Source organism: Pseudophryne corroboree, chromosome 4 (genome assembly GCF_028390025.1).
Source record: "Pseudophryne corroboree isolate aPseCor3 chromosome 4, aPseCor3.hap2, whole genome shotgun sequence".
Classification (NCBI taxonomy): domain Eukaryota; kingdom Metazoa; phylum Chordata; class Amphibia; order Anura; family Myobatrachidae; genus Pseudophryne; species Pseudophryne corroboree.
Genome location: NC_086447.1, coordinates 879,647,753 through 879,673,859, shown reverse-complemented (window position 1 = coordinate 879,673,859; position 26,107 = coordinate 879,647,753). Strand labels below are relative to the sequence as shown.

General features: G+C 44.5%; 1 protein-coding gene across 1 annotated transcript in view; it reads left to right on the top strand.

The window, feature by feature from the left end:
- Window positions 1-26,107, top strand: part of DNAH8 (dynein axonemal heavy chain 8) — a 1,853,457-nt gene that overhangs the window by 1,106,634 nt on the left and 720,716 nt on the right. Inside the window, exons 44-46 of the mRNA XM_063918852.1 lie at window positions 13,910-14,088; window positions 19,513-19,700; window positions 19,795-19,881. Coding sequence (XP_063774922.1) covers window positions 13,910-14,088; window positions 19,513-19,700; window positions 19,795-19,881 — 454 coding nt within the window. The remainder of the gene's footprint in view (window positions 1-13,909; window positions 14,089-19,512; window positions 19,701-19,794; window positions 19,882-26,107) is intronic.

The following is a 26,107-nucleotide window of genomic DNA, read 5'->3' as shown; positions in this document are numbered from 1 at the left end:
TAAATCTATTTCTCGTAGTCCGTAGTGGATGCTGGGCGCCCGTCCCAAGTGCGGATTGTCTGCAATACTTGTATATAGTTATTGCCTAACTAAAGGGTTATTGTTATGAGCCATCTGTTAGTGAGGCTCAGATATATTTCATACTGTTAATTGGGTATAATATCACGAGTTATACGGTGTGATTGGTGTGGCAGGTATGAGTCTTACCCGGGATTCCAAATCCTTTCCTTATTGTGTCAGCTCTTCCGGGCACAGTATCCTAACTGAGGTCTGGAGGAGGGTCATAGAGGGAGGAGCCAGTGCACACCAGGTAGTCCTAAACCTTTCTTTAGTTGTGCCCAGTCTCCTGCGGAGCCGCTATTCCCCATGGTCCTTACGGAGTTCCCAGCATCCACTACGGACTACGAGAAATAGATTTACCGGTGAGTAAAATCTTATTTTCTGCCTTCCGCAGCTGCTCCACCTAGGAAAGGATTTCATTCTCATACGATGCAATCCTTTCGGCCCAACAAGTCCAAAAAGGCAAAGGGTACCCCCTTCTTCGCAGGAAGAGAGCGAGGAAGAGGTAAAAAATCTACAACACCATCAGGCTCGCAGGAGCAGAAGTCAACAGCTACTTCTGCTAAAACCTCAGCATGACACTGGGGCTCCCCTGCGGGAGTACGATCGGGTGGGGGCGCGTCTACTGTCTTTCAGCCAGGTCTGGGTTCACTCAGATCTGGATCGTTGGGTATTGCAGATAGTATCTCAATTGTACAAATTGGAATTTCAGGACCTTCCCCCATGCCGATTTTTCAAATCAGCCTTACCAGCTTCTGTTCAGGACAGAGCAAAAGTGCTAAACGCAATACAGAAATTATGTCAAGACAATGTCATTTCCTTAGTTCCTGTATCACAACAGGAAAAGGGGTTTTATTCAAGCCTGTTTGTAGTGCCGAAACCGGATGGCTCGGTCAGACCGATTTTAAACCTAAAGACTCTGAACCTTTATTTGAAAAGGTTCAAATTCAAGATGGAATCCCTGAGAGCAGTGATCTCCAGCTTGGAGGAAAAGGAATTTCTGGTATCGATGGACATCAAAGATGCTTATTTACATGTTCCCATCTACCCGCCGCATCAGGCATACCTGAGGTTTGCGGTGCAGGACTGCCACTACCAGTTCCAAATATTGCCTTTCGGGCTCTCCGCTGCTCCGAGAATATTCACCAAGGTGATGGCGGAGATGATGGTTCTTCTTCGCAAGAAAGGAGTCAAAGTCATCCCATACTTGGACGATCTCCTCATAAAATCGAGATCCAGGGAGAAACTAGGGCAGAACATTGCACTTTCCCGGACGGTGCTTCAACAGCACGGTTGGATCATAAACCTTCCAAAATCACAATTGGAACCCACAATGAGGTTATCATTTCTGGGAATGATATTGGACACGGAAGCACAGAAAGTATTCCTACCGGTGGAAAAGGCTCTGGAGATCCAGAGGATGGTCAAACAAGTTTTAAAACCAGCACGCGTATCGATTCATCAGTGCATCTGCCTGCTGGGGTAGATGGTAGCAGCCTACGAGGCTCTACAATTTGGCCGATTCCACGCCAGGGTGTTCCAATGGGACCTACTGGACAAGTGGTCTGGATCGCACCTACACATGCATCGGAGGATAATCCTGTCAACAAAAGCCAGAATTTCACTCTTGTGGTGGCTTCAAAGTTCTCACCTCCTGGAGGGACGCAGGTTCGGGATTCAGACTTGGATCTTGGTGACCACAGATGCAAGCCTCTGAGGTTGGGGAGCAGTCACGCAAGAGGAAAGCTTCCAAGGACGATGGTCAAATCAAGAAGTACTCCTTCACATAAACATTCTGGAATTGAGAGCTGTGTACAACAGCCATCATCAAGCGGCACACCTTCTTCAATGTCGTCCCATACAAATCCAATCAGACAATGTAACGGCAGTAGCTTACATAAACCGCCAGGGCGGAACAAAAAGCAGAGTGGCAATGACAGCAGACACGATCTCCATCCAGGAGAATGGGGCCTCCACCCAGAAGTCTTTGCAGAGGTAGCAGATCGTTGGGGCGTTCCTCAAGTAGATATGATGGCATCAAGTCTCAACAAGAAGCTTCAGAAATATTGTTCCAGGTCGAGAGACCCACAAGCAATAGCAGTGAATGCACTGGTGACCCAGTGGGTGTTTCAGTCGGTGTATCTGTTCCCTCCACTTCCACTAATACAAAAAGTTCTCAAGATCATCAGAAGAACAAGGGTTCGAGCAATTCTCATTGCTCCAGACTGGCCAAGGAGGGCTTGGTATCCAGATCTTCAGGAGTTATTACTGGAAGATCCTCAGCCTCTTCCTCTTCGCGAGGACCTGCTTCAGCAGGGGCCGTTTGTTTATCAAGACTTAACGCGGCTGCGTTTGACGGCATGGCTGTTGAGCGCCAGATCCTAGCCCGTAAGGATATTCCCAATGAAGTCATTCCCACACTTATTCTGGCCAGGAAAGGGGTAACGTCCAAACATTACCATCGTATTTGGAGAAAATATGTATCTTGGTGTGAATCCAAGACGTCTCCTGCGGTGGAGTTTAAATTAGAAAGTCTTCTCCTATTTCTAAGGCGGGTGTGGATGCTGACTTGAGATTAGGGTCTATCAAGGTCCAAATTTCGCCCTTGTCCATTTTCTTTCAGAAACAGTTGGCTTCCCTTCCTGAGGTCCAGACGTTCGTGAAGGGGGTTCTACGCATCCAACGTGCCTCCTACGGCGCCATGGGATCTTAATGTGGTGTTGCAGTTCCTTAAATCGGACTGGTTTGAGCCTCTGCAAGAGGTAGAGTTGAAGTTTCTCACTTGGAAAGTGGTCATGGTGTTGGCGTTAGCCTTGGCCTCAGGCAGACGAGTATCTGAATTATGGGCTCTGTCACACAAGAGTCCTTATTTGATTTTTCATGAAGATAGAGCTGAACTGCGGACGCGTCAGCATTTTCTTCCAAAGGTTGTGTCTTATTTCTATATCAACCAACCTGTGGTGGTGCCAGTGGCTTCTGACACCTCAGCCGTTTCAAAAGTCCTTGGATGCCGTCAGAGCGTTGAGGACTTATGTTGCAAGAACGGCTCGGATAAGGAAAACAGAATCTTTGTTTGTCCTCTATGAGCCCAACAAGATTGGGGGTCCTGCTTCTAAGCAGACTATTGCGCGCTGGATCAGAGGTACCATTCAGCAAGCTTATTCCACGGCAGGATTGCCGTTACCGAGTTCGGTAAAGGCCCACTCTACAAGGAAAGTGGGTTCTTCCTGGGCGGCTACCCGGGGTGTCTCAGCGTTGCAAATTTGCCAAGCAGCTGCTTGGTCAGGGGCAAACATGTTTGCTAAGATTTACAGGTTTGACGCCTTGGCTGCTGATGACCTTCAGTTTGGTCAGTCAGTTCTACAGGAACATTAGCGCTTTCCCGCCCGTACTGGGAGCTTTGGTACATCCCCGTGGTACTAAATGGACCCCAGCATCCTCTAGGACGTAAGAGAAAATAGGATTTTAATTACCTACCGGTAAATCCTTTTCTCGTAGTCCGTAGAGGATGCTAGGCACCCGCCCAGTGCTCATTTTCCCTGCAGAATTACGTTTTATCTTTTTACACAGGTTCTCACGTGTCAAGATGTTCACAGCTGTTGCTGTTGTGTTATGCATGCACGTTAGCAGGAGTTATGTTGAAAGCCATGTTAGGCGGCATGTTTTGTATGGTGTGAGCTGGTGTGAATCTCGCCACTAGTTTAATGAAAATTCGTCTCTCAAAGTTGTCCGTCTCCTCGGGCACAGTTCCTATACTGAGGTCTGGAGGAGGGGCATAGAGGGAGGAACCAGTTCACACTGTTGAAAAGTCTTAAAAGTGCCGAAGGCTCCTGCGGAACCGTCTATATCCCATGGTACTAAAATGGACCCCAGCATCCTCTACAGACTATGAGAAAAGGATTTACTGGTAGGTAATTAAAATCCTATTTTTTCCTAACTTTTCACCTGCTATGGGGTAGTGAATTTAAATTTGCAGTAAAATTACAGCGAATCCATTTTTGCCTACAATTGAATAGGCACTTTCCGTGATTTGCGGTAAAAAGCTCAGTTTTTTACCATGAAAACGGCTTTTATTGCTGATCGAATTTGTCCCTAAATGTATAATAAATAATTTACTATACTTTACAAGTACTGTAATGGTGTAACACACAAAATAACAGTTACATAATATCCTAAACATATATACAGTATAGATAGCACTTTTTTGTTGGGGCACTCATGGGTATACCTGTATTTTGATCTCATTTTTAATACATATAAAAAGATCCAGAAACAGAAATCAGGGAAGTAACTAAGAAATAAACAGAATGAGCATCTGCACACTTATCACGAGTGTTGAAGCTACAAGACTTGTAAGTTTAGATGAGTTCCGGAATTGGTGTGGCACCCAATATGTGCCTGCACACCTCTTAGGCATCCACCACCTGCCAGAGACCCCAGCTTTGTGCCTAGGCGCAGGGTGGTGCAGACACGCCAGGAGTGGAAGCCCTGTCATCAGCTTGCTTCACGATCCTGACTGTAGTTCTCATATTTGGTGACTTACCTGTGCCATCGGTCCTGGATCAAATGTCTTTTCTGCTCACTGGGATAAACAGCTTGCCAGTACCATGAGTTTCCTGAGTGCTGAGTTCTCTGCCTGGAAGGTGAGAGTTAACGAGCTTTTGATTAAACTTCTGTGTGAATCTGAATTCAGCAAGTCTCTCTATACTGTGCCTACACAGCAATCATTGTTGTCATTATACTATATGCCTCTCTGACTCCAGTGATCACCAGATACATTCTCCACTGTGCTCAGCAATTTGGAGTTTAGGCCTAAAAGTCAGCATCTGTTCAATTGTAGAAGTTCAGGCTTCAGTGTTTTTTCGGCCTGCTAGGTCTCACTCCACATCAAAGCCTAACATGGAGTACTGACGTGATGGGGTCTGATCAGCTGACCAGGAGCTTTTCAATCCAGTGCCAGCCTGAGACTCTCTGAATCATCTGACTCTGTTCACCAATCACCACAGACCAGGAAGTATAAGTAAAGAGACTTGTGTTACAGAAACAACCAGTTCCTTGTGTCACACAGCTCAGTGTGAGCTTAGTAGTTGAGCTCCCTAAGAGGTAACACTATTACCTTAGGTCCTGTAAAACTTTGCTCTTTTGGTACCCAGTACTGGATTAAAGACATAGCCGCAGTATTCTTCAGTCTGGTCTTAAAGACACAGCCGCAGTATTCTTCAGTCTGGTCTTAAAGACACAGCTGCAGTATTCTTTAGTCTCGTCTTAAAGACACAGCCACAGTCTCAAGTTTTTTTCAGCCTTGTCTTAAAGTCACACCCACAGTCATTGTTCTATACATTTCCAGTTATATCTGGTACCAGCCCGGATTACAGTCGCGTTCCAGTTATACCGGTACCCATCACGGTTCCCAGTCTCACCAGTAACCAGTCTGGTTCAACGTCTTCAGCTCTCCTCCCAGTTCTGCGCAACTCCAGAGAACCTATTTCATAGTAACCTTGAGTACACAAACACTTACTCCTGTGACATTATATCCAGTTCAATCTCACCAATACATTCACCATCCTGCTATCAACACTGAGTCCCTTGTGATCCAGTGGTCAGGATACGGCTCTCTCTGCCGAGGCCCTTGTTCGAGCCCCGGTCAGGGATTGCTCCTTACTACTTCATCTCACTGATTCCCACAGACCAGCCAAATATACACATGGTCCTCCAGTTTCCAGCACGGACTTCACATACACGCCGGGTTCACATAAACCACAGTCATGACACCTGCCTCCAGGAAGAGGGCGGTTATGCATGCCTATGAAATTGAACACTGGTACAGAACAAAGATTTTTTCTTTAGAAACAGTAGGTCCATCTTATTATGGCCTGTTACTCTCTCTCTCCAAGTGTATATACAAAATATGGTCAAAATTTATTTTTAGTTTTTTAAAGTGTACCAGTCACATTGTCGTATACAAAAGTCTCATGTTATAATTGACCTGTTTTATGGTGTTTTCTAGTATACGCTAGAGATGAGCGCCTGAAATTTTTCGGGTTTTGTGTTTTGGTTTTGGGTTCGGTTCCGCGGCCGTGTTTTGGGTTCGAACGCGTTTTGGCAAAACCTCACCGAATTTTTTTTGTCGGATTCGGGTGTGTTTTGGATTCGGGTGTTTTTTTCAAAAAACACTAAAAAACAGCTTAAATCATAGAATTTGGGGGTCATTTTGATCCCAAAGTATTATTAACCTCAAAAACCATAATTTACACTCATTTTCAGTCTATTCTGAATACCTCACACCTCACAATATTATTTTTAGTCCTAAAATTTGCACCGAGGTCGCTGTGTGAGTAAGATAAGCGACCCTAGTGGCCGACACAAACACCGGGCCCATCTAGGAGTGGCACTGCAGTGTCACGCAGGATGTCCCTTCCAAAAAACCCTCCCCAAACAGCACATGACGCAAAGAAAAAAAGAGGCGCAATGAGGTAGCTGTGTGAGTAAGATTAGCGACCCTAGTGGCCGACACAAACACCGGGCCCATCTAGGAGTGGCACTGCAGTGTCACGCAGGATGGCCCTTCCAAAAAACCCTCCCCAAACAGCACATGACGCAAAGAAAAAAAGAGGCGCAATGAGGTAGCTGTGTGAGTAAGATTAGCGACCCTAGTGGCCGACACAAACACCGGGCCCATCTAGGAGTGGCACTGCAGTGTCACGCAGGATGTCCCTTCCAAAAAACCCTCCCCAAACAGCACATGACGCAAAGAAAAAAAGAGGCGCAATGAGGTAGCTGTGTGAGTAAGATTAGCGACCCTAGTGGCCGACACAAACACCGGGCCCATCTAGGAGTGGCACTGCAGTGTCACGCAGGATGTCCCTTCCAAAAAACCCTCCCCAAACAGCACATGACGCAAAGAAAAAAAGAGGCGCAATGAGGTAGCTGACTGTGTGAGTAAGATTAGCGACCCTAGTGGCCGACACAAACACCGGGCCCATCTAGGAGTGGCACTGCAGTGTCACGCAGGATGTCCCTTCCAAAAAACCCTCCCCAATCAGCACATGATGCAAAGAAAAAGAAAAGAAAAAAGAGGTGCAAGATGGAATTGTCCTTGGGCCCTCCCACCCACCCTTATGTTGTATAAACAAAACAGGACATGCACACTTTAACCAACCCATCATTTCAGTGACAGGGTCTGCCACACGACTGTGACTGATATGACGGGTTGGTTTGGACCCCCCCAAAAAAAGAAGCAATTAATCTCTCCTTGCACAAACTGGCTCTACAGAGGCAAGATGTCCACCTCATCTTCACCCTCCGATATATCACCGTGTACATCCCCCTCCTCACAGATTATCAATTCGTCCCCACTGGAATCCACCATCTCAGCTCCCTGTGTACTTTGTGGAGGCAATTGCTGCTGGTCAATGTCTCCGCGGAGGAATTGATTATAATTCATTTTAATGAACATCATCTTCTCCACATTTTCTGGATGTAACCTCGTACGCCGATTGCTGACAAGGTGAGCGGCGGCACTAAACACTCTTTCGGAGTACACACTTGTGGGAGGGCAACTTAGGTAGAATAAAGCCAGTTTGTGCAAGGGCCTCCAAATTGCCTCTTTTTCCTGCCAGTATAAGTACGGACTGTGTGACGTGCCTACTTGGATGCGGTCACTCATATAATCCTCCACCATTCTATCAATGTTGAGAGAATCATATGCAGTGACAGTAGATGACATGTCCGTAATCGTTGTCAGGTCCTTCAGTCCGGACCAGATGTCAGCATCAGCAGTCGCTCCAGACTGCCCTGCATCACCGCCAGCGGGTGGGCTCGGAATTCTGAGCCTTTTCCTCGCACCCCCAGTTGCGGGAGAATGTGAAGGAGGAGATGTTGACAGGTCGCGTTCCGCTTGACTTGACAATTTTGTCACCAGCAGGTCTTTCAACCCCAGCAGACCTGTGTCTGCCGGAAAGAGAGATCCAAGGTAGGCTTTAAATCTAGGATCGAGCACGGTGGCCAAAATGTAGTGCTCTGATTTCAACAGATTGACCACCCGTGAATCCTTGTTAAGCGAATTAAGGGCTGCATCCACAAGTCCCACATGCCTAGCGGAATCGCTCCCTTTTAGCTCCTTCTTCAATGCCTCCCGCTTCTTCTGCAAAAGCCTGATGAGGGGAATGACCTGACTCAGGCTGGCAGTGTCTGAACTGACTTCACGTGTGGCAAGTTCAAAGGGCATCAGAACCTTGCACAACGTTGAAATCATTCTCCACTGCACTTGAGACAGGTGCATTCCACCTACTATATCGTGCTCAATTGTATAGGCTTGAATGGCCTTTTGCTGCTCCTCCAACCTCTGAAGCATATAGAGGGTTGAATTCCACCTCGTTACCACTTCTTGCTTCAGATGATGGCAGGGCAGGTTCAGTAGTTTTTGGTGGTGCTCCAGTCTTCTGTACGTGGTGCCTGTACGCCGAAAGTGTCCCGCAATTTTTCTGGCCACCGACAGCATCTCTTGCACGCCCCTGTCGTTTTTTAAAAAATTCTGCACCACCAAATTCAAGGTATGTGCAAAACATGGGACGTGCTGGAATTTGCCCATATTTAATGCACACACAATATTGCTGGCGTTGTCCGATGCCACAAATCCACAGGAGAGTCCAATTGGGGTAAGCCATTCCGCGATGATCTTCCTCAGTTGCCGTAAGAGGTTTTCAGCTGTGTGCGTATTCTGGAAAGCGGTGATACAAAGCGTAGCCTGCCTAGGAAAGAGTTGGCGTTTGCGAGATGCTGCTACTGGTGCCGCCGCTGCTGTTCTTGCGGCGGGAGTCCATACATCTACCCAGTGGGCTGTCACAGTCATATAGTCCTGACCCTGCCCTGCTCCACTTGTCCACATGTCCGTGGTTAAGTGGACATTGGGTACAACTGCATTTTTTAGGACACTGGTGAGTCTTTTTCTGACGTCCGTGTACATTCTCGGTATCGCCTGCCTAGAGAAGTGGAACCTAGATGGTATTTGGTAACGGGGGCACACTGCCTCAATAAATTGTCTAGTTCCCTGTGAACTAACGGCGGATACCGGACGCACGTCTAACACCAACATAGTTGTCAAGGCCTCAGTTATCCGCTTTGCAGTAGGATGACTGCTGTGATATTTCATCTTCCTCGCAAAGGACTGTTGAACAGTCAATTGCTTACTGGAAGTAGTACAAGTGGGCTTACGACTTCCCCTCTGGGATGACCATCGACTCCCAGCGGCAACAACAGCAGCGCCAGCAGCAGTAGGCGTTACACGCAAGGATGCATCGGAGGAATCCCAGGCAGGAGAGGACTCGTCAGAATTGCCAGTGACATGGCCTGCAGGACTATTGGCATTCCTGGGGAAGGAGGAAATTGACACTGAGGGAGTTGGTGGGGTGGTTTGCGTGAGCTTGGTTACAAGAGGAAGGGATATACTGGTCAGTGGACTGCTTCCGCTGTCACCCAAAGTTTTTGAACTTGTCACTGACTTATTATGAATGCGCTGCAGGTGACGTATAAGGGAGGATGTTCCGAGGTGGTTAACGTCCTTACCCCTACTTATTACAGCTTGACAAAGGGAACACACGGCTTGACACCTGTTGTCCGCATTTCTGGTGAAATAACTCCACACCGAAGAGCTGATTTTTTTGGTATTTTCACCAGGCATGTCAACGGCCATATTCCTCCCACGGACAACAGGTGTCTCCCCGGGTGCCTGACTTAAACAAACCACCTCACCATCAGAATCCTCCTGGTCAATTTCCTCCCCAGCGCCAGCAACACCCATATCCTCCTCATCCTGGTGTACTTCAACACTGACATCTTCAATCTGACTATCAGGAACTGGACTGCGGGTGCTCCTTCCAGCACTTGCAGGGGGCGTGCAAATGGTGGAAGGCGCATGCTCTTCACGTCCAGTGTTGGGAAGGTCAGGCATCGCAACCGACACAATTGGACTCTCCTTGTGGATTTGGGATTTCGAAGAATGCACAGTTCTTTGCTGTGCTGCTTTTGCCAGCTTGAGTCTTTTCATTTTTCTAGCGAGAGGCTGAGTGCTTCCATCCTCATGTGAAGCTGAACCACTAGCCATGAACATAGGCCAGGGCCTCAGCCGTTCCTTGCCACTCCGTGTGGTAAATGGCATATTGGCAAGTTTACGCTTCTCCTCCGACAATTTTATTTTAGGTTTTGGAGTCCTTTTTTTACTGATATTTGGTGTTTTGGATTTGACATGCTCTGTACTATGACATTGGGCATCGGCCTTGGCAGACGACGTTGCTGGCATTTCATCGTCTCGGCCATGACTAGTGGCAGCAGCTTCAGCACGAGGTGGAAGTGGATCTTGATCTTTCCCTAATTTTGGAACCTCAACATTTTTGTTCTCCATATTTTAATAGGCACAACTAAAAGGCACCTCAGGTAAACAATGGAGATGGATGGATTGGATACTAGTATACAATTATGGACGGGCTGCCGAGTGCCGACACAGAAGTAGCCACAGCCGTGAACTACCGCACTGCACTGTGTCTGCTGCTAATATATAGACTGGTTGATAAAGAGATAGTATACTCGTAACTAGTATGTATGTATAAAGAAAGAAAAAAAAACCACGGTTAGGTGGTATATACAATTATGGACGGGCTGCCGAGTGCCGACACAGAGGTAGCCACAGCCGTGAACTACCGCACTGTACTGTGTCTGCTGCTAATATATAGACTGGTTGATAAAGAGATAGTATACTCGTAACTAGTATGTATGTATAAAGAAAGAAAAAAAAACCACGGTTAGGTGGTATATACAATTATGGACGGGCTGCCGAGTGCCGACACAGAGGTAGCCACAGCCGTGAACTACCGCACTGTACTGTGTCTGCTGCTAATATATAGACTGGTTGATAAAGAGATAGTATACTCGTAACTAGTATGTATGTATAAAGAAAGAAAAAAAAACCACGGTTAGGTGGTATATACAATTATGGACGGGCTGCCGAGTGCCGACACAGAGGTAGCCACAGCCGTGAACTACCGCACTGTACTGTGTCTGCTGCTAATATATAGACTGGTTGATAAAGAGATAGTATACTCGTAACTAGTATGTATGTATAAAGAAAGAAAAAAAAACCACGGTTAGGTGGTATATACAATTATGGACGGGCTGCCGAGTGCCGACACAGAGGTAGCCACAGCCGTGAACTACCGCACTGTACTGTGTCTGCTGCTAATATATAGACTGGTTGATAAAGAGATAGTATACTCGTAACTAGTATGTATGTATAAAGAAAGAAAAAAAAACCACGGTTAGGTGGTATATACAATTATGGACGGGCTGCCGAGTGCCGACACAGAGGTAGCCACAGCCGTGAACTACCGCACTGTACTGTGTCTGCTGCTAATATAGACTGGTTGATAAAGAGATAGTATACTCGTAACTAGTATGTATGTATAAAGAAAGAAAAAAAAATCACGGTTAGGTGGTATATACAATTATGGACGGGCTGCCGAGTGCCGACACAGAGGTAGCCACAGCCGTGAACTACCGCACTGTACTGTGTCTGCTGCTAATATATAGACTGGTTGATAAAGAGATAGTATACTCGTAACTAGTATGTATGTATAAAGAAAGAAAAAAAAACCACGGTTAGGTGGTATATACAATTATGGACGGGCTGCCGAGTGCCGACACAGAGGTAGCCACAGCCGTGAACTACCGCACTGTACTGTGTCTGCTGCTAATATATAGACTGGTTGATAAAGAGATAGTATACTCGTAACTAGTATGTATGTATAAAGAAAGAAAAAAAAACCACGGTTAGGTGGTATATACAATTATGGACGGGCTGCCGAGTGCCGACACAGAGGTAGCCACAGCCGTGAACTACCGCACTGTACTGTGTCTGCTGCTAATATATAGACTGGTTGATAAAGAGATAGTATACTCGTAACTAGTATGTATGTATAAAGAAAGAAAAAAAAACCACGGTTAGGTGGTATATACAATTATGGACGGGCTGCCGAGTGCCGACACAGAGGTAGCCACAGCCGTGAACTACCGCACTGTACTGTGTCTGCTGCTAATATATAGACTGGTTGATAAAGAGATAGTATACTCGTAACTAGTATGTATGTATAAAGAAAGAAAAAAAAACCACGGTTAGGTGGTATATACAATTATGGACGGGCTGCCGAGTGCCGACACAGAGGTAGCCACAGCCGTGAACTACCGCACTGTACTGTGTCTGCTGCTAATATAGACTGGTTGATAAAGAGATAGTATACTCGTAACTAGTATGTATGTATAAAGAAAGAAAAAAAAACCACGGTTAGGTGGTATATACAATTATGGACGGGCTGCCGAGTGCCGACACAGAGGTAGCCACAGCCGTGAACTACCGCACTGTACTGTGTCTGCTGCTAATATATAGACTGGTTGATAAAGAGATAGTATACTCGTAACTAGTATGTATGTATAAAGAAAGAAAAAAAAACCACGGTTAGGTGGTATATACAATTATGGACGGGCTGCCGAGTGCCGACACAGAGGTAGCCACAGCCGTGAACTACCGCACTGTACTGTGTCTGCTGCTAATATATAGACTGGTTGATAAAGAGATAGTATACTCGTAACTAGTATGTATGTATAAAGAAAGAAAAAAAAACCACGGTTAGGTGGTATATACAATTATGGACGGGCTGCCGAGTGCCGACACAGAGGTAGCCACAGCCGTGAACTACCGCACTGTACTGTGTCTGCTGCTAATATAGACTGGTTGATAAAGAGATAGTATACTACTAATATTATATATACTGGTGGTCAGGTCACTGGTCACTAGTCACACTGGCAGTGGCACTCCTGCAGCAAAAGTGTGCACTGTTTAATTTTAATATAATATTATGTACTCCTGGCTCCTGCTATAACCTATAACTGGCACTGCAGTAGTGCTCCCCAGTCTCCCCCACAATTATAAGCTGTGTGAGCTGAGCAGTCAGACAGATATATAATATATATAGATGATGCAGCACACTGGCCTGAGCCTGAGCAGTGCACACAGATATGGTATGTGACTGACTGAGTCACTGTGTGTATCGCTTTTTTCAGGCAGAGAACGGATATATTAAATAAACTGCACTGTGTGTCTGGTGGTCACTCACTATATAATATATTATGTACTCCTGGCTCCTGCTATAACCTATAACTGGCACTGCAGTAGTGCTCCCCAGTCTCCCCCACAATTATAAGCTGTGTGAGCTGAGCAGTCAGACAGATATATATAATATTATATATAGATAATAGATGATGCAGCACACTGGCCTGAGCCTGAGCAGTGCACACAGATATGGTATGTGACTGAGTCACTGTGTGCTGTGTATCGCTTTTTTCAGGCAGAGAACGGATTATAAATAAAACTGGTGGTCACTGGTCACTATCAGCAAACTCTGCACTGTACTGAGTACTCCTAATGCTCCCCAAAATTAGTAAATCAAGTGTCTCTCTAATCTATTCTAAACGGAGAGGACGCCAGCCACGTCCTCTCCCTATCAATCTCAATGCACGTGTGAAAATGGCGGCGACGCGCGGCTCCTTATATAGAATCCGAGTCTCGCGATAGAATCCGAGCCTCGCGAGAATCCGACAGCGTCATGATGACGTTCGGGCGCGCTCGGGTTAACCGAGCAAGGCGGGAAGATCCGAGTCGCTCGGACCCGTGAAAAAAAACATGAAGTTCTGGCAGGTTCGGATTCAGAGAAACCGAACCCGCTCATCTCTAGTATACGCCTAGGTTGATAGTAATTGCCACAATTGTTTTATTTCTTTGATTGTACCTTTTTATCTTTGGCAGGTGCTACATTTCATTAGCCCAAGCTATAGGAATGAATATGGTTGGAGCTCCCGCAGGACCTGCTGGCACTGGAAAGACTGAAATCTTAAAGGATATGGGAAAAGCATTAGGGAAATATGTTGTGGTGTTCAACTGTTCTGATCAGATGGATTTCAGAGGTTTAGAAAGAATATGTAAAGGTACTGTACAGATTGTTTCCACTATTTTCTTTCATGGACCTGGTTGGTTTTGCCTGAAATTAATTGATGCTTTATATGTAGCATCTATGGGGCTGATTCTGAGGTGTGAGTAAAGCAAGTGTGCACCTGAAGCAAATCATATTGCAGTGCAAGGGGGACATTTATATTTTTGAATGCAGGGTAAATGCTGTCTGCTTGTGCATGTAGCCCACAAATGCTGAACAGCTTTATTTTTACACTGCAGTGTAGATCTGAGTTTGAACACACCCATACTTGCCTGCCCTCCCTGAAGTTGCAGTAGAAACTAATTTTTGTATAGTCCTCCTCACCCCTGGAAGAGTTTGCACCCCTCCTGCATCCCCTTCCCCTGATTCCTAGTTAGGTGGGCAAAATGGAGAGACAAAAGCTGAAATTGTGGCTCCCAGTTGACGGGGTGTGGCTAAATGACGTGAAATCACATCATTTAGCACCACCTCTTCACCATGGACTTGCAAGTTACGGCATTTTGCCGAAGTAGCTAGCAGTGTCTCTTCACCGGGCTTCTCCCGCATAAGAGACATACATAGTAGGCAGTATACACACTCCTCATCAATCTCTGCACAGGTTACATCTGCCTCCCTGCAGTGCAACATGGCTTTACCATGGTGCAGAGTTACTTGCTATTTTTTCTTTTTCTTTGCTCCTACTCAGAATCAGTCCCTATAGCTCTGAAATCACACAGGTGCCTGCAAATTGCAGGCTATTACTTTTGGGTCCATGTGAATCTCACCTCAAGAACACTGAAAGTACCTGTATAAATGAGCAGCTGCAGATAACATCTTAACTTAAGCATAAGAAAAATAGAATAATATGTGAAACAAAAAAATCACATTGACAGAACTACTAAATAATATTACACCAACTTGTTATAAATAAAAATACATCTTAGCTAATATTATATCCGAATAAAAAGACCCAGTACAGATGTGTCCTCATTTACCTGGCATTGTTGCACCATATGGCGCAAGATATCTGACGCAATTTAGACTCCATGCCATGGATGTCCAGCTTCATACTGTTCTTCACACCGCAGACCATCTTTTCCTCATCGCAGTTGCACACCAACAGACTTGTAGTGGTGACTTAATACGTGCACTTTGTTTGCAATCATGATAGTGTTAATGGGGGTAATTCCAAGTTGATCGCAGCAGGAAATTTTTTTAGCAGTTGGGCAAAACCATGTGCACTGCAGGGGGGGCAGATATAACATTTGCAGAGAGAGCTAGATTTGGGTGGGTTATTTTGTTTCTGTGCATGGTAAATACTGGCTGCTTTATTTTTACACTGCAAATTAGATTGCAGAATGAACTCACCACACCAAATCTATCTCTCTCTGCACATGTTATATCTGCCTCCCCTGCAGTGCACATGGTTTTGCCCAACTGCTAAAAAATTTCCTGCTGCGATCAACTTGGAATTACCCCCAATATGCACAATGCTGCATGGCGGAATGCATTCTGTGGCTTGGTCATATTGGCCGCTGTTCTTTTGCCTTTTTTCTCAGATTAGCGTCTTTTTGTGATTGCTGTAGTACGCAAATCCACTAGTGATATAAAGGGTACCTTGTGCTTTTTTTTTTGTATAACAATTTTTATTGTGACATTGGGCCTAATTCTGACCTGGTCGCACGCAGGCTATTTTTCTCTTACGTCCTAGAGGATGCTGGGGCCTCCGTAAGGACCATGGGGTATAGACGGGCTCCGCAGGAGACACGGCACTCCAAAGACTTTAGAATGGGTGTGCACTGGCTCCTCCCTCAATGCCCCTCCTCCAGACCTCAGTTAGATCCTGTGCCCAGAGGAGACTGGGTGCACTGCAGGGGATCTCTCCTGAGTTTCTATGAAAAAGATTTTTGTTAGGTTTTTTATTTTCAGGGAGCTCTGCTGGCAACAGGCTCCCTGCATCGTGGGACTGAGGGGAGAGAAGCAGACCTACTTAAATGATAGGATCTGCTTCTTAGGCTACTGGACACCATTAGCTCCAGAGGGTCGGAACGCAGATCTCACCCTTGCCGTTCGTCCCGGAGCCGCGCCGCTGTCCTCCTCACAGAGCCGGAAGATTGAAGCCGGGTGAGTTTTAAGAAGAAAGAAGACTTCAAAGGCGGCAGAAGACTTCAGATCTTCACTGAGGTAACGCTGCACGCCATTGCTCCCACACATACACACACAGCGGGCACTGTAGGGTGCAGGGCGCAGGGGGTCGCCCTGGGCAGCAATATTAACCTCAAGTAGAGATTAGATACGGCAGAGGCGGTATATTGAAAACGCCCCGCCAGTATAAATAATTTGAGCGGGACCGAAGCCCACCGCTGAGGGGGCGGAGCTTGGTCCTCCAGCACTAACCAGCGCCATTTTCTCCACAGCACACTACAGAGAAGCTGGCTCCCCGGACTCTCCCCTGCTGAACACGGTTACAGAGGGCAAAAAAGAGGGGGGGGCACATTTAATTTGCGCAGTGAGTGTAATTATATATATTTATATAAAAGCGCTGTACTACTGGGTTTTTATTCCGGTGTCCGGTGGCGCTGGGTGTGTGCTGGCATACTCTCTCTCTGTCTCTCCAAACGGCCTTATTGGGGGACTGTCTCCATATAGATATATCCCTGAGTGTGTGGGGGTGTCGGTACGTGTGTGTCGGCATGTCTGAAGCGGAAGGCTCATCTAAGGAGGAGGTGGAGCAGATGATTGTGGTGTCTCCGTCGGAAACGCAGACACCTGATTGGTTGGATATGTGGAATGTTTTAAATGCAAATGTGTCTTTATTACATAAGAGATTGGACAAAGCAGAGTCCAGGGATAGAACAGGGAGTCAATCCATGGCTTTAACTGTGTCACAGGGCCCTTCAGGGTCTCAGAAACGTCCACTGTCCCAAGTAGCAGACACTGATACCGACACGGATTCTGACTCCATTGTCGATTACGATGATGCGAGGTTACACCCAAGGGTAGCCAAAAGTATTCATTATATGATTATTGCTATAAAAGTTGTTTTGCATATCACAGATGACCCCTCTGTCCCTGACACAAGGGAATGCATGTTTAAGGAAAAGAAACCTGAGGTAACCTTTCCCCCATCTCATGAGCTGAATGAGTTGTTTGAAAAAGCTTGGGAAACTCCATACAAGAAACTGCAGATTCCCAAGAGAATTCTTATGGCGTATCCTTTCCCGGCACAGGACAGGTTAAGGTGGGAATCCTCGCCCAGGGTGGACAAGGTTTTAACGCGTTTGCCTGACACTGACTGACTGAGCCCAGCAGGACAAAAAGCAGCTTACCCTGGGCACCAATCAGAGGAGGGACTCCGGGACCAGCAGCCAGCAGAGGGAGTGAGGGACAACAATAACTATCCCCGAGCACACACAGGACACACAGCACTGACAGCAGCAGTATCGCCGGCCACCTGATGCTGCCCTGCAAACAGCTTACTGAAGCTGGAAGCCCCGCTGGTAACATCTATTTCAGTGAGTGCCGGCAAGGAGAGATGGCAGCGGCTGCGCCCTCAGCGCATTTGCGCTGTGTGCGGCGCACCGCTGGCCCCTAGGTAGTTACGGCCCTGGTTGGGACACCGGCACTAACAATAGTGATTGGCTGCTGTGCGAGTCTCCGGGAGAGCCACTGCCAAAGGGAGGACAGCAGCTTAGCTGCTGACAGGCGGAGAAGCAGGAGAAGCATTACCCGCACCTACCCCACTCGCAGTACCTCCGGGCCGCACCCGCAGTTCCCGCACACACCCCTTCCACCACTCACGGTGGCTCCGGACCCCGTCCCCCACCCGCAGCACCCCTGCATCCACCCCATCCGCGGCACCCCCGTACCCGCAGTGGCTCCGGCCCCCCACCCGCCACTCTCCTGCCACCGCACCAGCCCCTCCCCCACCCGCACCACTCCCACAACAATCCCTCTCCCACCCCCAGCCCCCCTCCCCCATCCGCGTCTCCTCCCAAACCCGCCACTCCCCCAACCACAGCACCTACTAGGTGATTCATCAGGCCCTGTGTGCGCTGTTGCAAGGGGCTACGACCCCTTAACCATCGCACGCCCTTTGTCCGTGTAATATTGAACCACTCAGACAATTATGATTAGAGGTAATACTCCATATAATACAACTATTGCACGCCACAAGAGCGTGCAAGGGTTAAGGGGGCATAGACCCTCATGACAGTGTGAAGAGCGCCCGTAGGGTGCGATGAATCACCTAGTATACAATAATTACTGTCCTACTTTAGGATATATTCTGTCAAATTAAGCTTTGAAGCTTATAGGGGGATCATGTAGAGTTGGATGATTTATACATGAGAAGTGCAAAGGTAAAGAGTTTCAATTTTGTAACCGTAACATAAATAGGTACCAGGTTTACATCAGGAGAACAGGTGTAACTGACAGTAGCATATGCATAGGAGGAACATAAACGTACAGTGTAGATGTAGCTTGCCAGTAGCCTATTTATGCACAATACAGTACTGTAATGAAGTGTTTCAACAGTGTTCTTATTAACCACTTAACTGATGATTTTTCTTTCCAAAAACCGCTCAAAAATTGAGAAACATGAATTTAACTCTATCCAAAATGATTTTAGTTAAAAAAAGAAAAAAAAAACATTTTCCCCCAAAATATTTCCCCCCCAAAACATCGTAACATCGATAGGAAACAGTGTGACCATCGGAACATTGGAAACATCGCAGCTTTAATTTTGAAAGCCAGGACAGCCTCCAGGTACACAGGGGGGGCTTGGGGGGGTTATTTTACACTTTCCCAGCGGCTGCTGTTGTCTGCAGTCGCTGGAGGGGGGGGGGGGGCTGCCATGCTGACCAATCAGCAGTGATCGGCAGCACGGCAATCAGTAGGGGAGGGTGCAGGGAGGCAGAGGAACCTTCCAGTCCCTCTTGGGAGCAGCAGTGGAGGAAAGTTTCCCTTCCTTGCCGCTGCTAACACAGTTTATCTGACTGGTCGCATCTTGTGCGACCAGGTCCGATAAAGCACTTCCAGGCATGGTCGCATCTGATGCTACCATGCCAGGCAAGTGTGAAAGTCGTATTTACTATGTAAAATACAATTAAATACAGACATAAATGCAAAATAAAATTACAAATTACATTTCATTAGATACAAACAGCCTCTGTCTTCAACTTTAAACATCATATTCGACAATCCTTGACTACCACATGCAAATGTAAGCATAAGTAATGCAATTAGATGGGCCTGGTATAATTTCACAGATAAGCATGTCTCACTACTGGCGTTGGTGCCCTGAAGTGCGGACCCAGAAATGGGTGTGGCTATGCTAATAATATAGGTGTGTCTCTCAGTGAAGTTTGAAGTTTTTCAAGGAAAGTATAGATTACAGTAGCTGCAGCCTTGTAAATTGTATTTTCTCTTCTGTTGGTAGGTCTTGCACAGTCAGGATCCTGGGGAGTCTTTGATGAATTCCACCGTGTTGAGTTCCCTGTGATGTCAGTGGCTGCGCAGCAAATTTATATTGTGTTAACAGCACGAAAAAAAAGTACAAAGCAATTTCTGTTTAGTGATGGGGGTATTGTTCACCCAAATCCAGAATTTGCTATCTTTTTAACACTGGTAAATTTCTCCCACATTTTTATTTTATCAGTTCTGAAAATATTACTGGGGTGATCCTCTGGCCTGGGCTCACACATACTGTTGTTTTCCATAGAACCCAGGGAATGCTGCTTGTCAGGAGCTACCCCAGAACCTGAAGATTCAGTTTAGAACTATTTCCATGGTGTTACCAGACAGACAGGTAATGTCCTTCTACTTTACACCCACTGATTAGTTAAAGAAATTAGAAAAAATAAATACCAAGAATCCTCCCCAAGAATTGATTGTTGCTTTATTAAGAGGTCTTAGTGATAGATGACATGAAGGTTGTTGGGACAATAAGAAAATTATTTTCTCTAACGTCCTAGTGGATGCTGGGGACTCCGTCAGGACCATGGGGAATAGCGGCTCCGCAGGAGACAGGGCACAAAAGCAAGCTTTTAGGATCACATGGTGTGTACTGGCTTCTCCCCCTATGACCCTCCTCCAAGCCTCAGTTAGGTTTTTGTGCCCGGCCGAGAAGGGTGCAATCTAGGTGGCTCTCTTAAAGACAAGAAAAAGTCAAGCAAGTCCCCTGGGCGCAAAGCCGCCTGTACACTTCTGGTGTCAAAATAAATGCCACCACATTTATGAAACACAGATATTTTACACAACAAATAGACACCAGATTGCGTCCTAGGCGCTTAAAAAATAGTTGATTTGTACAATACGTTCCTTTTTGGAGATGGGATGGCCTCAGAATTGGTTCCCGCCTTGTATTGTAATCTCGTCCGGTTGTATTGTACCGTAATTATTCAAACATGTGGAAGAAAAAGATAGCATATAATGTGTAGTATTTCTAATAGTCAAAAACTGACAAACAAATGAAGAATGATCGTGGTAAGAAAGATGCTCCACAGATATCTTGCGTACCCCACTCACAATAAGGTGAATGTGGGTGTATCCATAAAGGTATCTTTTAGTATAATGATGTTAACTGCATCCAGACAACCAGACACTGTGTTGTGGTGGTTTAATAAAACACAGGCGTACCCAAAACTCACACGAAGGAAGTAGAGGGCACTCCTTGAAAGGTATCTTTTACATTCAGTTTTCTTCAAAAAAATAAAGCGTACCCCAACTCACACTGGCACGGAGAGCTGTAATCCTATCAAGGTTTCTTTATTCCGTAATGGTGCTGTCAATAGACTTCAGTGCTTTGGTTTAATGACTCGCAGATATGCAGAGAAGAGGAAATAATGACAAGCAATGTGTGATATTGTTTCAAACCAAAAGAATGCACAGGATAGAAGGTACCAGTGTTACGTGGGACAATCGTGTTTAACGTACCCCACTTACATCAACAAGAGGGTAATAATAAGCCCATAAAGGTATCTTTCATATGAAGACTGTCATAAACCATAAAGTAAAGGCTTAATCTAGGATGGATTGCTGTAAACAGGCGTACCCCAACTCACACTGGATAGATGGCACACGTTCCTATAACAGTATCTTTCACACCATGACACTCAAATGTAGGCGTACCCAGACTCACGTTGCAGTGGAATAGATGAATCCTATCAAGGTATCTTTTGTGGGCTCAAAAAACCTCTCTCCAATCAGTGTGTAATAGTGAACAAATTCACACAAAAGAAATATGTGCAAATTCTCCAGAGGAAATTCCAAATAAAATATCCCAAAAAATCCAAAAAATTGTACTTTATTCCAATCTGACAGAACACCAGGTTTTTCAGATACGCGAAAAATCCAAGTTCAATATAAAACAATGAATGTCCATAAAATTATATTCAAATATCCGAAAAAAAGGGATAAGATATAAAAAGGGAAAAATACTTAAAAGAGGAAAAAATGAAAATCTTGCTACTCACAGTCCAGATAATGTCGACGCGTTTCGGTCGTGAGACCTTTGTCAAGACATATCTGGACTGTGAGGAGACTGGGTATTTATAAGGCCACTGTCCTATCTGTGAGTAGCAGGAAGTGATGCCATCAATTAGCCAACTTCCTGTTCCTTGATTTCATTAATCATAACATTATAAGCAAAAGTCACAAAACATATAAAAAACATTACAGTTAGTATGATATTATTAAAAGCATATCCATAGAATACATATATTCTGCACTGAAGCATTCATTCCTAGACGATCGCGCTGGCTGCGCTTGGCCTTGTGGGATTCGTAGTTTTCCGCATCTAATTAGAGGTCCATATATGGTGTTTCCGCCGGAACCGGAAGCGGAAATGACGTCACGGACACTCGCGTCAATGCTATTTTCTCAGTGCATCCTGGTCTTGGTAGTTTGATGTCCCGGACTCAATGGATCACTGTGTACCATAACGATATAGTGTTTCCGCCGTAGCCGGAAATGACGTCTCGGCCGCTCATGTCAGCGCAATTGTCCCAATGCATTCTGGTCTCTGTAGTTTAATGTTCCGGACTCAATAGATAACTGTGTATCATAACAGTAAAAAAGAACATTTAGGAGAGGATACAAAGATCGATCGCCGCATTATGGCAATATATATATATATTTTTTGAAAACCATATAGTAAAACAATATCATATATTAGTGATTAATAGGACATTAATAACATCAGTTGAGAAATAAAGATAACAAAAAATAGTTAAAATAGTGAAAATAGGGCTTAAAAACCGCTCCTTAATGGAATACTTCCCGGTCTTATTTGTAAACATGTGGTATTAACAACCCTCATACAGCCTCTAATTCATGTTATTTTCAAATATATATATTAGGGTGTTCCTGGTTGTATCATATCTAAGATATGTTTATAAGAACCATTTAAGCTCAAAGTCACTGTTGAGCCCTGTTGGAATAAGAGTGTTATATGTGAAGATAGCCTTCATTTCTGCTTTGGCAAGTTGAGACAGTGTGTCCCTGTACCTGATGTTATTTTTGATGTGTTTAATTCCATAAAAGCCCACGATGTTAGAAATTGCACAATTGTGGACCTTTTTAAAATGTAGTGAAAGCGAATGGGTCTCTAGACCTTTTCTAATATTTCTTATATGTTCGCCCATCCTCACTTTTAAGTCTCTCGTGGTTCTTCCGATGTAAAAAAGGGAGCAGGAGCATTTGATAGCATAAACTACGTTTTTAGTATGACAAGTGATAAAATCTATGATTTTCACTTCAGTGTCGTTTATGCAAATGCTTTCGATCTTATTATGTCCCTCACTAATAATATTTTTACAACCTTGACATCCCCCACACCTGTAAAAACCTTTTGAGGTGATCCTTGATAAAGGTTGCACTGAGGGAAAACTGCTAGAGACAAGTTTGGATTTCAAATTTGGTGCTCTACGATATATGTGGATAGGTTTTTCTGGAACAAGTGTGCCTATGACAGGGTCTTTCCGTAAGAGATCCCAATGTTTCCTGAATACCCCTTCGATCATACGGTGTTGAGAGGTGAATCCAGTGATGAATGCCCAGTCGAATTTGGAATCCTTTTTTGGGTCCAAATCGCTGTTGGTTTTTTTCTCAAGAAGGCTCTCTCTGTTAATGTCCTTAATTTTGGCTTTGGCAGTATCGATCTTGTCTCGATCATACCCACATGCCACAAATTTTTCTGTCATGGCATGTGCCTGTATTTCAAAAACTTTATTATCAGTACAGTTACGTTTAAGACGTTTAAATTGACCTGTAGGAATTGAGTTCAACCAGTTGTTGTGGTGACAACTGGTAGCCTCAATGAAAGTGCCAGAATCCGTTGGTTTGGAGTATGTTCTGGTGTGGATTATATTGTCTTCTATGTAGACTGTTATGTCCAGAAAGTTAATACTTATATTGCTATTTTCAAAAGTGAGTTTAATATTTAAATATTAAACTCACTTTTGAAAATAGCAATATAAGTATTAACTTTCTGGACATAACAGTCTACATAGAAGACAATACAATCCACACCAGAACATACTCCAAACCAACGGATTCTGGCACTTTCATTGAGGCTACCAGTTGTCACCACAACAACTGGTTGAACTCAATTCCTACAGGTCAATTTAAACGTCTTAAACGTAACTGTACTGATAATAAAGTTTTTGAAATACAGGCACATGCCATGACAGAAAAATTTGTGGCATGTGGGTATGATCGAGACAAGATCGATACTGCCAAAGCCAAAATTAAGGACATTAACAGAGAGAGCCTTCTTGAGAAAAAAACCAACAGCGATTTGGACCCAAAAAAGGATTCCAAATTCGACTGGGCATTCATCACTGGATTCACCTCTCAACACCGTATGATCGAAGGGGTATTCAGGAAACATTGGGATCTCTTACGGAAAGACCCTGTCATAGGCACCCTTGTTCCAGAAAAACCTATCCACATATATCGTAGAGCACCAAATTTGAAATCCAAACTTGTCTCTAGCAGTTTTCCCTCAGTGCAACCTTTATCAAGGATCACCTCAAAAGGTTTTTACAGGTGTGGGGGATGTCAAGGTTGTAAAAATATTATTAGTGAGGGACATAATAAGATCGAAAGCATTTGCATAAACGACACTGAAGTGAAAATCATAGATTTTATCACTTGTCATACTAAAAACGTAGTTTATGCTATCAAATGCTCCTGCTCCCTTTTTTACATCGGAAGAACCACGAGAGACTTAAAAGTGAGGATGGGCGAACATATAAGAAATATTAGAAAAGGTCTAGAGACCCATTCGCTTTCACTACATTTTAAAAAGGTCCACAATTGTGCAATTTCTAACATCGTGGGCTTTTATGGAATTAAACACATCAAAAATAACATCAGGTACAGGGACACACTGTCTCAACTTGCCAAAGCAGAAATGAAGGCTATCTTCACATATAACACTCTTATTCCAACAGGGCTCAACAGTGACTTTGAGCTTAAATGGTTCTTATAAACATATCTTAGATATGATACAACCAGGAACACCCTAATATATATATTTGAAAATAACATGAATTAGAGGCTGTATGAGGGTTGTTAATACCACATGTTTACAAATAAGACCGGGAAGTATTCCATTAAGGAGCGGTTTTTAAGCCCTATTTTCACTATTTTAACTATTTTTTGTTATCTTTATTTCTCAACTGATGTTATTAATGTCCTATTAATCACTAATATATGATATTGTTTTACTATATGGTTTTCAAAAAATATATATATATATTGCCATAATGCGGCGATCGATCTTTGTATCCTCTCCTAAATGTTCTTTTTTACTGTTATGATACACAGTTATCTATTGAGTCCGGAACATTAAACTACAGAGACCAGAATGCATTGGGACAATTGCGCTGACATGAGCGGCCGAGACGTCATTTCCGGCTACGGCGGAAACACTATATCGTTATGGTACACAGTGATCCATTGAGTCCGGGACATCAAACTACCAAGACCAGGATGCACTGAGAAAATAGCATTGACGCGAGTGTCCGTGACGTCATTTCCGCTTCCGGTTCCGGCGGAAACACCATATATGGACCTCTAATTAGATGCGGAAAAAACTACGAATCCCACAAGGCCAAGCGCAGCCAGCGCGATCGTCTAGGAATGAATGCTTCTGTGCAGAATATATGTATTCTATGGATATGCTTTTAATAATATCATACTAACTGTAATGTTTTTTATATGTTTTGTGACTTTTGCTTATAATGTTATGATTAATGAAATCAAGGAACAGGAAGTTGGCTAATTGATGGCATCACTTCCTGCTACTCACAGATAGGACAGTGGCCTTATAAATACCCAGTCTCCTCACAGTCCAGATATGTCTTGACAAAGGTCTCACGACCGAAACGCGTCGACATTATCTGGACTGTGAGTAGCAAGATTTTCATTTTTTCCTCTTTTAAGTATTTTTCCCTTTTTATATCTTATCCCTTTTTTTCGGATATTTGAATATAATTTTATGGACATTCATTGTTTTATATTGAACTTGGATTTTTCGCGTATCTGAAAAACCTGGTGTTCTGTCAGATTGGAATAAAGTACAATTTTTTGGATTTTTTTGGATATTTTATTTGGAATTTCCTCTGGAGAATTTGCACATATTTCTTTTGTGTGAATTTGTTCACTATTACACACTGATTGGAGAGAGGTTTTTTGAGCCCACAAAAGATACCTTGATAGGATTCATCTATTCCACTGCAACGTGAGTCTGGGTACGCCTACATTTGAGTGTCATGGTGTGAAAGATACTGCTATAGGAACGTGTGCCATCTATCCAGTGTGAGTTGGGGTACGCCTGTTTACAGCAATCCATCCTAGATTAAGCCTTTACTTTATGGTTTATGACAGTCTTCATATGAAAGATACCTTTATGGGCTTATTATTACCCTCTTGTTGATGTAAGTGGGGTACGTTAAACACGATTGTCCCACGTAACACTGGTACCTTCTATCCTGTGCATTCTTTTGGTTTGAAACAATATCACACAT